Source organism: Mesoplodon bidens, assembly GCF_964165515.1.
Source record: "Mesoplodon bidens genome assembly, chromosome: 4".
Taxonomy (NCBI): domain Eukaryota; kingdom Metazoa; phylum Chordata; class Mammalia; order Artiodactyla; family Ziphiidae; genus Mesoplodon; species Mesoplodon bidens.
The window spans coordinates 115,739,232-115,751,468 of NC_138160.1; the positions used below are offsets into that span (position 1 = coordinate 115,739,232).

At 52.9% G+C, this 12,237-nt stretch overlaps 1 protein-coding gene across 1 annotated transcript in view; it reads left to right on the plus strand.

The window, feature by feature from the left end:
• The window catches only part of TGFBI (transforming growth factor beta induced), a 33,272-nt gene extending 22,007 nt beyond the window's left edge, over window positions 1-11,265 (plus strand). Inside the window, exons 9-17 of the mRNA XM_081233041.1 lie at window positions 730-867; window positions 1,435-1,580; window positions 2,652-2,788; window positions 3,633-3,763; window positions 6,379-6,503; window positions 7,968-8,070; window positions 8,655-8,734; window positions 10,127-10,151; window positions 10,626-11,265. Of these exons, the coding sequence (XP_081089167.1) occupies window positions 730-867; window positions 1,435-1,580; window positions 2,652-2,788; window positions 3,633-3,763; window positions 6,379-6,503; window positions 7,968-8,070; window positions 8,655-8,734; window positions 10,127-10,151; window positions 10,626-10,666 (926 nt within the window). The 3' untranslated portion in view covers window positions 10,667-11,265. The remainder of the gene's footprint in view (window positions 1-729; window positions 868-1,434; window positions 1,581-2,651; window positions 2,789-3,632; window positions 3,764-6,378; window positions 6,504-7,967; window positions 8,071-8,654; window positions 8,735-10,126; window positions 10,152-10,625) is intronic.
• The last annotated feature ends 972 nt before the right edge of the window (window positions 11,266-12,237 follow it).

The window sequence follows — 12,237 nt, forward strand, 5'->3', positions numbered from 1 at the left end:
CCCAACTCACAGCCTTCCAGGAAAGACAGCCTGGGCACCTGGCAGGTTGCAGCCAGATTATGAAGAGTCTTGAGCTGCAGGCTTGGGAGTCCAGGTGTTACCTTGTGGGCAGCGGGGAGAGCCATTGGAGGTGTCTGGGGTGGGAGCGACTCAATCACAGAAGCCTTTCAGATCTGCCTGCGCTGGTTGGGCACAGAGGGCCATTTGCTGACTTCAGAGCATTTGCTTTCTCAATCATGCCCAAGGATCCCAGGGTCGCTGACCCAGGGAAAAATGACTGAATGGACTTTGGCTTGGGTCCCATTCAGCATCCTTGCCCCATCCTGGATTTCCAGGGAGTTCTACTGCTAATGAGTGAGGGAATTTCACGGGAAAAAAAAAACCCAGAAGAAAACTTTCTGTGGGTGTGGTCACTGGCATTGTCAACTCTTCAGAAGCCATGACACAGACAAATGCTTTCTTCCTCCCCAGCACTGGACAGGACCCTGACCAAGGGCTGGGACAGAGGCCTTCTGCCCAAGTGAGCCTCACCTCACTTCCCCAACCGGTGAGGTTTTCTGGGGGACCATTCCCCTGATGACACAAACCCGCTGTGCCCCAGCAGTGTTTAGAGGGGTTGTTGACTCAAGAGATGACATTCCTGCTGATGTATGTCATGCTCTGGGATGGACGAATGATAAATGAAAACAGTACTTTTAACTTTTGAACCCACTTTCTCCTTCCTTATAGCCAAGACGCTGTTTGAGTTGGCTGCGGACTCCGATGTTTCCACAGCTGTCGACCTTTTCAGACAAGCTGGCCTTGGCACTCATCTCTCAGGAACTGAGCGATTGACTCTCCTGGCCCCCATGAACTCTGTCTTCAAAGGTATCGTGGGGAAGGCATCCCTGTGCGTTTGTCTCTGGGGGCAGCTGCCCCACCGCTGTCACCTCCACAGCACCCTCCCCAATTTACAGCTCCCCGTGGACCATTCGTGTGCTTCCACCCAGCTCAGCCAAAAGCAGATGTGACTTCATCAGAAAGTGAAGAGGCTCTGCTATTTCATTTGGTAGAGCAGAGGATGCACGTGGCAGTCTTGTCCTCAGAATTCAAGAGTGTGCATCTGTTGGGAGAACAAAGCACTCCCTTGTCTTTTTATTTGTGGGGTCAATTGCCAGTGTGATAGACAGGAGGTCAGAGTGAGGATACAGCTGAGCCATGGCCATGGGGAAGGCAGAGAAGGGCCAAGTTGTGTCTGTGCCTACCCCTCCCTCTTAGGGCAAAATTCCAAACACCCTTGATTATCTAGACTTTTTTTTTTTTAAATTCTCAGAAGATGCCAGATGTTAAGGAATATTGGCAGCCTTGCTTGATTTCTCAATTTCTATTTCCAAATGGAAGGAGGGACCGGCTTTCTGCTGCATTGTCTGGACCTGACCACGCCTTCTCTTGCAGATGGAACCCCTCCAATTGATGCCCGGATGAAGAATTTGCTTCTGAACCACATGATTAAAGATCAGCTGGCCTCCAAGTATCTGTACCACGGACAGATCCTAGAAACTCTGGGCGGCAAAAAACTGAGAGTTTTTGTTTACCGTAATGTAAGTTCTGGGTCCTAAATCATGCTCTTTCTTTGTCTCAGCTCCAAGAAATGCAAGCTATATTAGTGTTAAAAAAAAAAAAAGTGTTCAATAAGCAGGAGCTTGCCTGAGAACTGTTTTCTAATAAGGAAGGAAGGAATTTTAGAAAGAATATCTGATATCAAAGGATTGAAATGGGGGTCTTGCCAAAAGAGTCAAACCTCTTTTCCGGAGGCCTTTGGGAATAAACTGAACACCTGTCTGGCCTGGCTGGGTAAGCAGCCATCCACCCTGAACCCAGAGTGAGGAACGAAGGGAGGAGGGATGCAGGTTTTGCATCCTTCTTAGCTCTCGTGAAGAGAAGCCTTGCCTGAACTGACACTCAGCCCTCCTTGGCCCAAAAGCTTCTCTTCCCTCTTCTCCTGTTTCTTCTCTCTCTTCAAACCCAATAGTTACCCTGGAATATCAGATAGGAAGTACAACACAACATAGCCCTTGCTCGGGACCAGCCAGCACCAATTTGGCTAAAGACGGTTGTCAATTTGTTAAATAAATAAATGAAGAGACTCGATCTCTTTATTTGATCATTGTCAATGGCCCTCTCGTGTCACGTGATAATCTCATTATGGGCCCTCTCTGTACATTTATTGGGGCCTCTATAGCTCTTCTTTCCTTAAGGAACGCCGTTTTTATTTTTTTCTTTCCTGGAGGAAACACATGCTTTTATCCTAGTCTTTTTTTTTTTTTTTTTTTTTTTGCGGTATGTGGGCCTCTCACTGTTGTGGCCTCTCCCATTGCGGAGCACAGGCTCCGGACGCGCAGGCTCAATGGCCATGGCTCATGGGCCCAGCTGCTCCGCAGCATGTGGAATCTTCCCAGACTGGGGCACGAACCCGTGTCCCCTGCATCAGCAGGCGGACTCTCAACCACTGCGCCACCAGGGAAGCCCTATCCTAGTCTTAACGCTGCAGCCCCGTATACATTCACTGATCTCTGCGGATGAAGCCATCAGCACATGCCCTGAACAAATCGGGAGGCCCCTGCTTTGGGTTGGGGGGTAACCTGGCCTCTCTCTGCCCCTCTTTTGTACAGAGCCTGTGCATTGAGAACAGCTGCATCGCCGCCCACGACAAGAGGGGCAGGTACGGGACCCTGTTCACCATGGACCGGGTGCTGACGCCCCCAGTGGGCACCGTCATGGACGTGCTGAAGGGGGACAGTCGCTTCAGGTAACCGGCCCCATCCCGGGGCGGTGCTTCTGCAATTGGCCGTGCTGGGGCAGGACGGTGGCCTCAGGTGTCTGTCGAGCTCCCCACTTCCTCGGGGCTCCAGTGAACACTGGCCGTGCGCCCGTGTGATCTCCCAAGCTGGGGATTCGGAAAGGACGAGGGTCACCTTGAAAACTTAGGTTGAGAAGAAGGGTCGCTTCTGGAAGTGTAACCCTCACACCCGTGGGAACAGGGAGGGAGCTGCACTTGTATTCCTGAAGGGCAAGGGAAACATCCTGCTCTCCTTTTAAAGTCCCAGGGAAGCTGAGAACACCCGGCTTTGCGCGCGTGATGAGTCTCACTCTGTGTAGTGTCTGCTTATTGCCCCCGAAGTTTCCTTCCTTCTCAGGCTCCTGATGTCCCTTTGTTTTCTTGCCTTGCTCTCTCCATTTCTGGTTTGCCCACTCACCACTGGGTGCTGTGACATCGAGCATTTCCTGTCACTGAATTCAGCCATCTGCACAAGAGCCTAGGAGACCACCCACCCTCTGCCCCCACCCCCCACCCCCCGGAATCACATCCCTCAGGCCCTGGGGCTCAGTCAGTCTCTGGGTCAGCCATGGCACTGACCTCTCCCTACCTCCTTCCGCCTCTGGCCACTGACTTCTGGCTTTTAACTGAGCTTAGCATTTATGGAGAGAAGATGCAGACCAGAATCGTTCACTGTCTGTAGGAAAACCAGCAAGGGGTATGAATGCCAGTGCTCTGGGCTCCACCTACCCACAGCGGTGCGGTATTTGGGCAAATGACAACCCCCCCTCACACACAGACAGGGAGGTGACCTTTTCCGTGTATGTATCCACAGCATGCTGGTAGCCGCCATCCAGTCTGCAGGGCTGACCGAGACCCTCAACCGGGAAGGGGTCTACACGGTCTTCGCCCCTACCAATGAAGCCTTCCAAGCCTTGCCACCGGGAGAACTGAACAAACTCTTGGGTAAAGACCAACCTAAGTATATTTTTCAGCTTCTCTAAGGTAACTGTATCGGTCAGGGTTTCAGCAGGAAACAGTTGGCACATTATGAAGGGTTTGAGTGAGAGGAATTTAATGACAGGACTATGTGCAGAGGTGTGGGCAGGGTTAAGGAACCAGCAAAGGGTGATGGTACCCAGTGTGTACTGCTCCAGGCCTGGGGGTGCTGGGGGCAGGGGATGGTGGGGTGAGGCCCAGTCCAGGGAGACCCTAGGAGGAGGGGCATAGCACAGTGGCTAGAGCCACATGCAGCTGCTGTCAGAACCATGGCAAGGAGGCCACTAGATGCCTTGGCCCTCCTTCAGCGGCCTCCTGGCAGCTGATCACAGGAGGGTGAGGGAGCCTGGATGATGCACTTCACGGTGGTCAGCTTCCCCGGGCAGTGAACAAGGCAGAGAAGAGTAGAAGGGAATTGAGGGTAGATGACAACCAGCCCAGTCAACAAGGCATGGCTTCCCCTGCGGACCTGTGAGAACCTGCTCATGAAGCTATTTACCTGCATCACATGTACCTCGGGATGAAAGCTTTACCGAGAAGCTCATCAAGGCCCTGAGCAATTAAGTTGAGTATGTTTGAGAGACAACCTAGTGATGAAGAGCTTGGGCTCCCAGATTACCTGAAAGCAGACCAAACCCTGGCTCTGGCATTTACCAGCTGAGTGACCTCTTGCAGGTTGCTTAACCTCTCCGGGCCTCGGTTTTCCCATTAGTAAAATAGGGGTGGTAAGAGTACCTTGCTCAGAGTGTTAATAAGGATTAAATGAGCATGGCCCACAATGCTGGGCACACGTCCCCCATCGATAATGGGATAATGGCTATGACGGTGCGGAGGTAGGATGGGCCTGCGGTGTTTACTCTGACGCATGCCTGTGAACGACGCATCCACCCAGTGCAGAAAGGTGAGTCTGAGGAGGAGGAGGAAGGATTTTGGCTAAGCCTTGGGACCCAAATCGTCTACACCTCCCTTCCCGCTCTGGAGTACAGAACAAAAAGCTCGGGTAGCTGTGAACTGAATTTGTGTCCTGTTTAATTTTCCTTATTGGTAAATGAATGCCTGTGTCTGTGGTGCTGACGTAGGTTCCTGAGGAGAGGGGAGGCATTCATTCTGGACATAAACTTTCCATTCTCTCTCTGCTCAGGAGGAACGGAATATTCCCCAGGTGTCCCACGCCTGCTTGGCTTGCCTTTCATTTTCAGCTGTGCGAGAGCTGAGGGAGGGCTTGGGCAAAGCTCCCCCAACACGCCCTCCCTCAGGCCTGCGGGCAGGATTAGACCCCAGCACGCCTGGGGCATGGAGCCTGTCCCCCGTGTTAGAGGTCGATCCAGATGTTAGAGATCTCAGAAGAAGGAGACCCTTCCCATCCTGGGGGCTGGCTTGGCTCAGCACCTCCAGGCCATATTTTTTAATTTTTTTTTTTTTTTTTTTTTGGCGGTACACGGGCCTCTCACTGCTGTGGCCTCTCTTGTTGCGGAGCACAGGCTCCGGACGCGCAGGCTCAGCAACCATGGCTCACGGGCCCAGCCGCTCCGCAGCATGTGGGATCCTCCCGGACCGGGGCACGAACCCGTGTCCCCTGCATCGGCAGGCAGACTCTCAACCACTGCGCCACCAGGGAAGCCCCTGGCTGTATTTTGGTGGAAGGGAAACTCTTGCCAGCTCCAAGCTGTGGATGTTTGGAAATCCCTTTGTACCTGGTGGCTCCATCCCATGGCACTCATGTGGATTCATCCATAACCAAGTGAACTCCCCAAAATACTTTAAAGCTTCCTCTGTTCTCAGTTTCAACTTGCTGAAAATAGCCGTCCATAAGCCCTGGGGATACCCAGCCATTTGGCTGGTAACATGAGTATCAGGGGCAGCCTCGATGCAGAGGAGAGGGCAGCTGGCAGCCTTAAGATTGCCTCCCACACTTAATCTGGGGACTGCCTGTGCACCTTTATGAGCAATTGGCTGCTTTCCCCCGTGGGCGGAGGAGCTGATGTGGGCCGGAGGGAATGCTGAGACGTGGTGAGGAGGGACACTGTGGAGGGATCCCCGCTTTGGCCCTGACCTCATTGGCTCCATAGCTCCTCCAGACTGCAGCTGTCGACTCTTTTAAGTTCTCCCTTCAGGAAACAGCCGTCTCAAAAATATGCATTTGAGGGCAGAATGTAAATATTTCACTACTGTGTTATAACTATTGGGAGCCATGCTGATGATGAAATGTCTCAGATGCCAGTGCTGGAAAGGCCCCTGGCTTTCCAAGCAAATATTTAGTCATGGAAACATGAGTCATACTCACAGAAGAGTATAGATTAACTCCTTCTCAGCATCACAGAAGCGTGTACTTAACCTAGCAGCCCATCCAGTGCACAGGTAGAGTCATGGCCACGCTCATATGCCTTGTTCCCCTGACCATTATGCTCATGGTGGGTCGGAGGGCTGCGCACACAGTAGGTGCTGAATAAGTGCTTATTACCTGGGCAGGGGTTCCTCCATCTCGGGGGTGACTGCTTACATCTTCTACTTTGGGCCCTCCCTGACCACACCAGTTACCAGCCTTAGGATTAACTCTGCTTTCTTTTCCCACAAACATGCAGGCAATGCCAAGGAGCTTGCCAACCTCCTGAAATACCACGTTGGCGATGAAATCCTGGTTAGCGGAGGCATCGGGGCCCTGGTGCGGCTGAAGTCTCTCCAAGGCGACAAGTTGGAAGTCAGCTCGGTGAGTACGTTTAACAATTAAAAGGCTGGCCGTGCCCTACCACTGGGATTTAGGGCACATCTCGTCCCTAGGATGGCATTAGACACACACTCCGTGTTTAAGAAGCATCTTGAATCTCTGAGTGCATTTTGAAAGAAACGAGAAGAAAAAAGAAAAGAAAAAAAAAAGGAGGGGCTTCCCTGGTGGCGCAGTGGTAGAGAGTCCGCCTGCCGATGCAGGGGACACGGGTTCGTGCCCTGATCCGGGAGGATCCCACATGCCGCGGAGCGGCTGGGTCCGTGAGCCATGGCCGCTGAGCCTGCACGTCCGGAGCCTGTGCTCCGCAGCAGGGGAGGCCACAACAGTGAGAGGCCCACGTACCGCAAAAAAAAAAAAAAAAAAGAAAGAAAAAAGGAAAGGAAAAGAAAAAGAGTCTTCAGGGAACTCAAGGGAGATTGTGGTTAGACCAGAATAAGAACTTCCAGATCTGCAGGGGAATAAAGCATCTGACTGGCATCTGGGAGAAGCTATTAAATCTCCCTTTCCTTAAGGAAATGATAGTTACTTACAAGTCTTGAAAGATCAATTCCCAATCCTCTTCCCACTCTATCCCCCCCAAGTCCAGGGGTTCACTGAGCTGTACCATGAACCAGACCAGCCCAGGAGGCTTTTTCTTCTGACGCTTGTTCTGTGAACCTTCCCTTACTCTGCACATTCCACTTTGGAGGTGCCTCCGATGGTCCCTACCTTGAAGAGAGGGAACAGATAGGCAGCCCAGCTCTGCAAAGCTGCCTGTGGCCTCCCTGGCTGTACCAGCCAAGGCCACTGACACCCCGTGGAGGGACCACCCTTGCAGCATGTGGCTGGCTCAGCTTCTGCTCCCTCCGCCTCTCTCCTGGCCTCCAGCCATCCCTGTGCTCATCAGCTTCTCCCGGGAGCACAGGAAGGCAGGCAGGGATGGCATGACTTGTTTGACTTCTGCAGGTCACCTGAGAATCTCCCAGCTCCTAGTCTGGGGTGTCAGGGTCCTGTTGGTCTCAGGCTCCAGTTCCCCCTTCCCCCTTGGGTCGTTCAGGAAAGCCTGAGACAGATTTACCCTATGAGAAACTCTGAAGCCAGGCATGGAGGAAAAGTAGAAAGAGCCCTTCACCCAGAGCTGGACGCCTGGCTTCTGTTCCCAGCTGTCCCACCTGCTCAGCTTAAAGGAGGCCATAATATCGACCTCCTCACTACGCACTGCTGTGAGGATAAGAGAATCACACAAAAGAGCACTTTGTAAATTGCAACATGCTGGGTCCACACAGGGATTAAATTGAGTCTTACCAGACCAAAGGTCTGTAGCTGACAGGGTCTGTTCCAGTCACCAGAGTATCTCCAGCACTTAGCACAGGATCTGGCATCCAGAAGTGCTCAGTAAACATTTGCTAGGTTTAAGAATGGATAAGGTGCTTGGTGTTCAACAATTGTTGTCTCTTTTTCTCCCAGAAAAACAACATGGTGAATGTCAATAAGGAACCTGTTACTGAAGTTGACATCATGGCCACCAATGGCGTGGTCCACGCCATCTCCAGTGTCCTGCAGCCTCCGGGTAAGGCCCTAAAGAACCACGTCCCCGCTCATCCTGCTGCTGGCCCTTCTCGACACACAGCCGTTGGTGCTCTATAGAAACCCTGCTGTAAGCAAAGATGAGAATGATGTGGGATGTGTGGACTGAGCATCTGTGGACGGCATTTCTGGGTCTGGTTGAAAAGTAACTTAGGAACTCTTGGTTCAAGTGCACTACACCCGGTAACTCAAGGACAGATTTCTCTTTGCTGAATTGCCTGGCTGTCCTAGCCCTGTTCGAACAGAGCCCAGTTGTTTGTTACATGTGAATGCTGTGAACATGGGTCAAAGCACCCCTCCTGCAGCATCCTGCCCTGGGTGAGCTCTCTTTACCTCCAGCAAAGCTGCAGTGGAGCCTAGTCTCTCTCCTGAACCTGTGCATTCACCTTTCTTTGAGCTCTCTCCCCACGGGCCAAATTCCACCACGAGTTATGGAAAGTTATAAATGAAAACTTCATCTGAGAATGTGAGCCAGAAAACCCAACAGTGCCCCCTCAGTCCTGGTGGTTATGAATGACTCGCTAATCATTTCTCTCTCATTGAAGCTGCCTTTCCTTTTATCTGCAGCCAACAGACCTCAGGAACGGGGGGACGAGCTCGCAGACTCTGCGCTTGAAATCTTCAAACAGGCGTCTGCGTTCTCCAGGGTAAGATGCCTGCTTACGCTGGCCCCTGCCCTGAACAGCCTTGGGTCCTGTACTTGGGCTCATGGAGGGGACTCTCCTGTCTTCCTTGGCTGTCCTCCCAGGGCTCTCCCATAATTTCTCTCCACTCCCATGGGAAGCCTTAGCCTTGGCCTGTGTGGAGTTCGGAGCAAAGAACCCAGGCATCCCCGGCTTCCTTTGTGGGCGACAGCCGAGGCCTGGCAAGCGAGGCCTCTGAGCCTCAGTGCGTGGGGAAGCCGTAGCTGGTGAGAACAGACACAGCACTGGAATCCAGCTGACTGAGAAGGGCACTCCATCTTGAATTTTCCTTACAGCGGACTGGCCTGCCCTGAGCCTGGGCTCTGAGTCACTCTTCTGTTTTCCGTGATGCAGCCCGCCATGGCCAGTGCTGGGGCCCTGCTGGGCAGAGGTGTGGGTGCTGGATCCAGGGCCCTCTGTGTGGGGGGAACCTCCCTTCCTTGCCTGAGCCCCACCTCCCTCTCAGAACCTCTTGGACTTTCTGTGCTTCTCCTCCTGTTCCCCAGCTTGCCCAGGGCCCAGGGGTCCCACTCAGGCTCCCCTCAGGTCAGGTGGAGCCCCTTGGGAATACAGGTCACGTTACAGAAGGTTTGCATTCCCACAGAAGAGCCTGCAGGAGGTAGTCTTAAACCCAGAGGTATGGAGCTGGGATACGTTCCTTTACTTTTGGACATAGGGCTCTCCTTCGCGCCCCTTGAGGAGGGTTCTTGGCCCATAGTTCCTATTCCTGAAAGCCACCCCCTGTGCGGTCCCAGCCCCGCAAGCTCCAGCTGATAGTCTGGGGGGAAGCCTGACTTCGGGGCATCCCAGGAACGTCCGCCGCAGAGTCCCCTTGGTTGGGGCTGGCACATCATCCCTGGGGGCTGCCACGACTGACTGAGTGGCTCCCAGGGGCCCAGCAGTTCCACACTCCCCTTCCTCTTCCTCTTCCTCATTCCCACCATTTGTTTTTTAAGATGTTGGGGGTAGGAGTTTATTAATTAATTTATTTATTTTTGCTCTGTTGGGGCTTCGTTTCTGTGCGAGGGCTTTCTCTAGTAGCGGCGAGCGGGGGCCACTCTTCATCGCGGTGCGCGAGCCTCTCACTATCGCGGCCTCACAGGCTCTGGACACGCAGGCTCAGTAGTTGTGGCTCACGGGCCTAGGCGCTCCGCGGCATGTGGGATCCTCCCAGACCAGGGCTCAAACCCGTGTCCCCTGCATTAGCAGGCAGATTCTCAACCACTGCGCCACCAGGGAAGCCCCCATCCCCACCATTTTTTTCTGAGCAAGGATGGCAATGGGCAAAGCCGCTGCCATGAGCAGGTGTAGGTATTACATCCACTAGAAAACTTGACACCTTGTGTTTTCTTTCAGGCTACCCAGAGCTCTGTGAAACTAGGTAAGTCTGGTCTGGGTTTGAAGTCCCTGTAGACTTGTTTGGGTCTTACCCCCAGGCAGGCCCAAACCTGCCATCTGCTGTCTATAGCTAAGAACATCATGGTGCAATGAAACATGGCCTTTGGGGTCAGACGCAGAACACGTAGTTTCCTTCTCCCTAAGATGGAGATAATAAGAGTGCCAACCTTTTTAGGGTTGATATGAGTTTTTAGGTTTGAGAACCTGGGAATATTGCACAGGGGCTTGGCAGGAGCCCATGATGAGGTCGTGGCCCCAAGCTGGTAGACGTAGAAAATCCCAGTTCAGAACATCACTGAGTAAGATACGAAGTTTCACAAGCCAGAAAGCATCTGCCCTGTGCAGGAGAGGATGGCAGAAGAAGGCTGCTTGGCCCTCGTGCTCGTGATTCTGACAGTATCCTAGACAGACATGGGAAGCCTGCACCTTTTTCACCTTTCAAACCTCTCTCTTTCAGCCCCTGTCTATCAGCGGTTATTAGAGAGGATGAAGCATTAGTGCAAAGGACCGCAGGAGGAATGCATTTCGGCAGCTCCCCACCAACTTCTCTCAGTTTGCCAAAGAGACTGAATGTTTTTGAAACCAAATATCGCACTTCAATGTACCTGGGCCATAATGTACACCGTAATGAGATCTGAGCCTTGGGAGGGTGGAGGGAGGAGGGAGAGAGAGAGACTTTTTAATTTTTTCCCCCTAAACGTGACTTAGCCCATTGCATGCAGAGACCTGGATGTCACCTACTGACATTCACTTCCAGGCAGGACCTGTCCCAAATGTGGAACTTCCTGCCTATGCTACTTACTCTGGAAAAGGGAGCCAAAGTTTCTGAAGCTCACAAAACATGAATCAAGCAATCCAGCATCATGGGGGTGTCGTGGCACTGTTTTTGTAAAGCTCTTTCACAGTTGGAGAAATAGAAATGGCATCTTATAAGCTATGAGTTGAACTGCTGTGTCAAATATTTCTTGCACCTGCATGTGGCTTGGACCCTTCTGTCCAGGTAGAAAAGAGAGGCTAGGTGGAGAACCCAGAGCTCAGGATTCCCCGGTTGTGGTAGAGACATGGTGTGTCTGTAATAATAAAACCAAAGAAACGTGTGCCGCTGTGGATGGGAACTGTGTGCTGGCTTGGGTATTTTACAGGGTTGGGTTTCTGTTTCTTGGGGCTGTGATGTGCCTTCCACGGGAATTCCACCAGGAGCAGCTAGGCAAGAAGCCCTGAGGGATGGTCTGTAGGGATGACCATAGCATTAGCTTCGTAGGTCCATCGCGAGGATGAAGGGACATGATTCTTGTAAAGCACTCGGCACAGCATTAAGTATCCTTATTCTTATCACGCTGTCTGGAGCTGCTCAGGATCAGTGCAGCTGAGAGCCTTTTTTTAGTGTCTTTCCCACAGGCAGCCCACTTTCCTGGAGACTGGGATGCCCCGCCTTCCCCCACATCACTGCCAAAGCTCACTTAGGGGACCAGCTACCCAAAGATGGTGCTGCCGGGAATAGAGCAGTGGCGCAGCAGACAGCCCCTCCCTGGTGTGGCTTCCGGTCTGGGGAAAGACAGCCGTTAACACGGCATCCAATACAATCGTTCACCCATCCATTCCTCAGATGTGAGTGTTAGGCCCTGGGGAGCAGACATGGCCCTGTTCTCATGGGGAAGAGACTCATTCGTCAGCTAATGGCAGTGCTGCCTGCCCAGCCACGTGGACTCGGAAGGACAGCACCGCGGTTCTGTGACAGACAGGAAGGAATCTGAGCACGTGGGGGCTGGAGGAAGGGACACCCAGGAGCTCCTGGACGTGGGAGGAGGTAAGAGGAGTTGAGGGAGCTGACCTGGAGGGGTGGAGGTCAGGCTGCGGGGGGCTCGGGAGACGTCCCAAGAGGTGAGGTTTAGCTTTCTGCACGCTCCCACCACTTTCCCACCACTCTGCCTGGCTCACCCGCCCCCAGGGGCTCGTACAGGCTCGGGCTGCCTGGGATGCCCTGCTCCTGCTAGAGGTGCTGCTCTGAGCACCCAGAATTGCACACGCCTGGACACTGCAGGATGCCGTCAGAGCCCAAAGAGGTGATT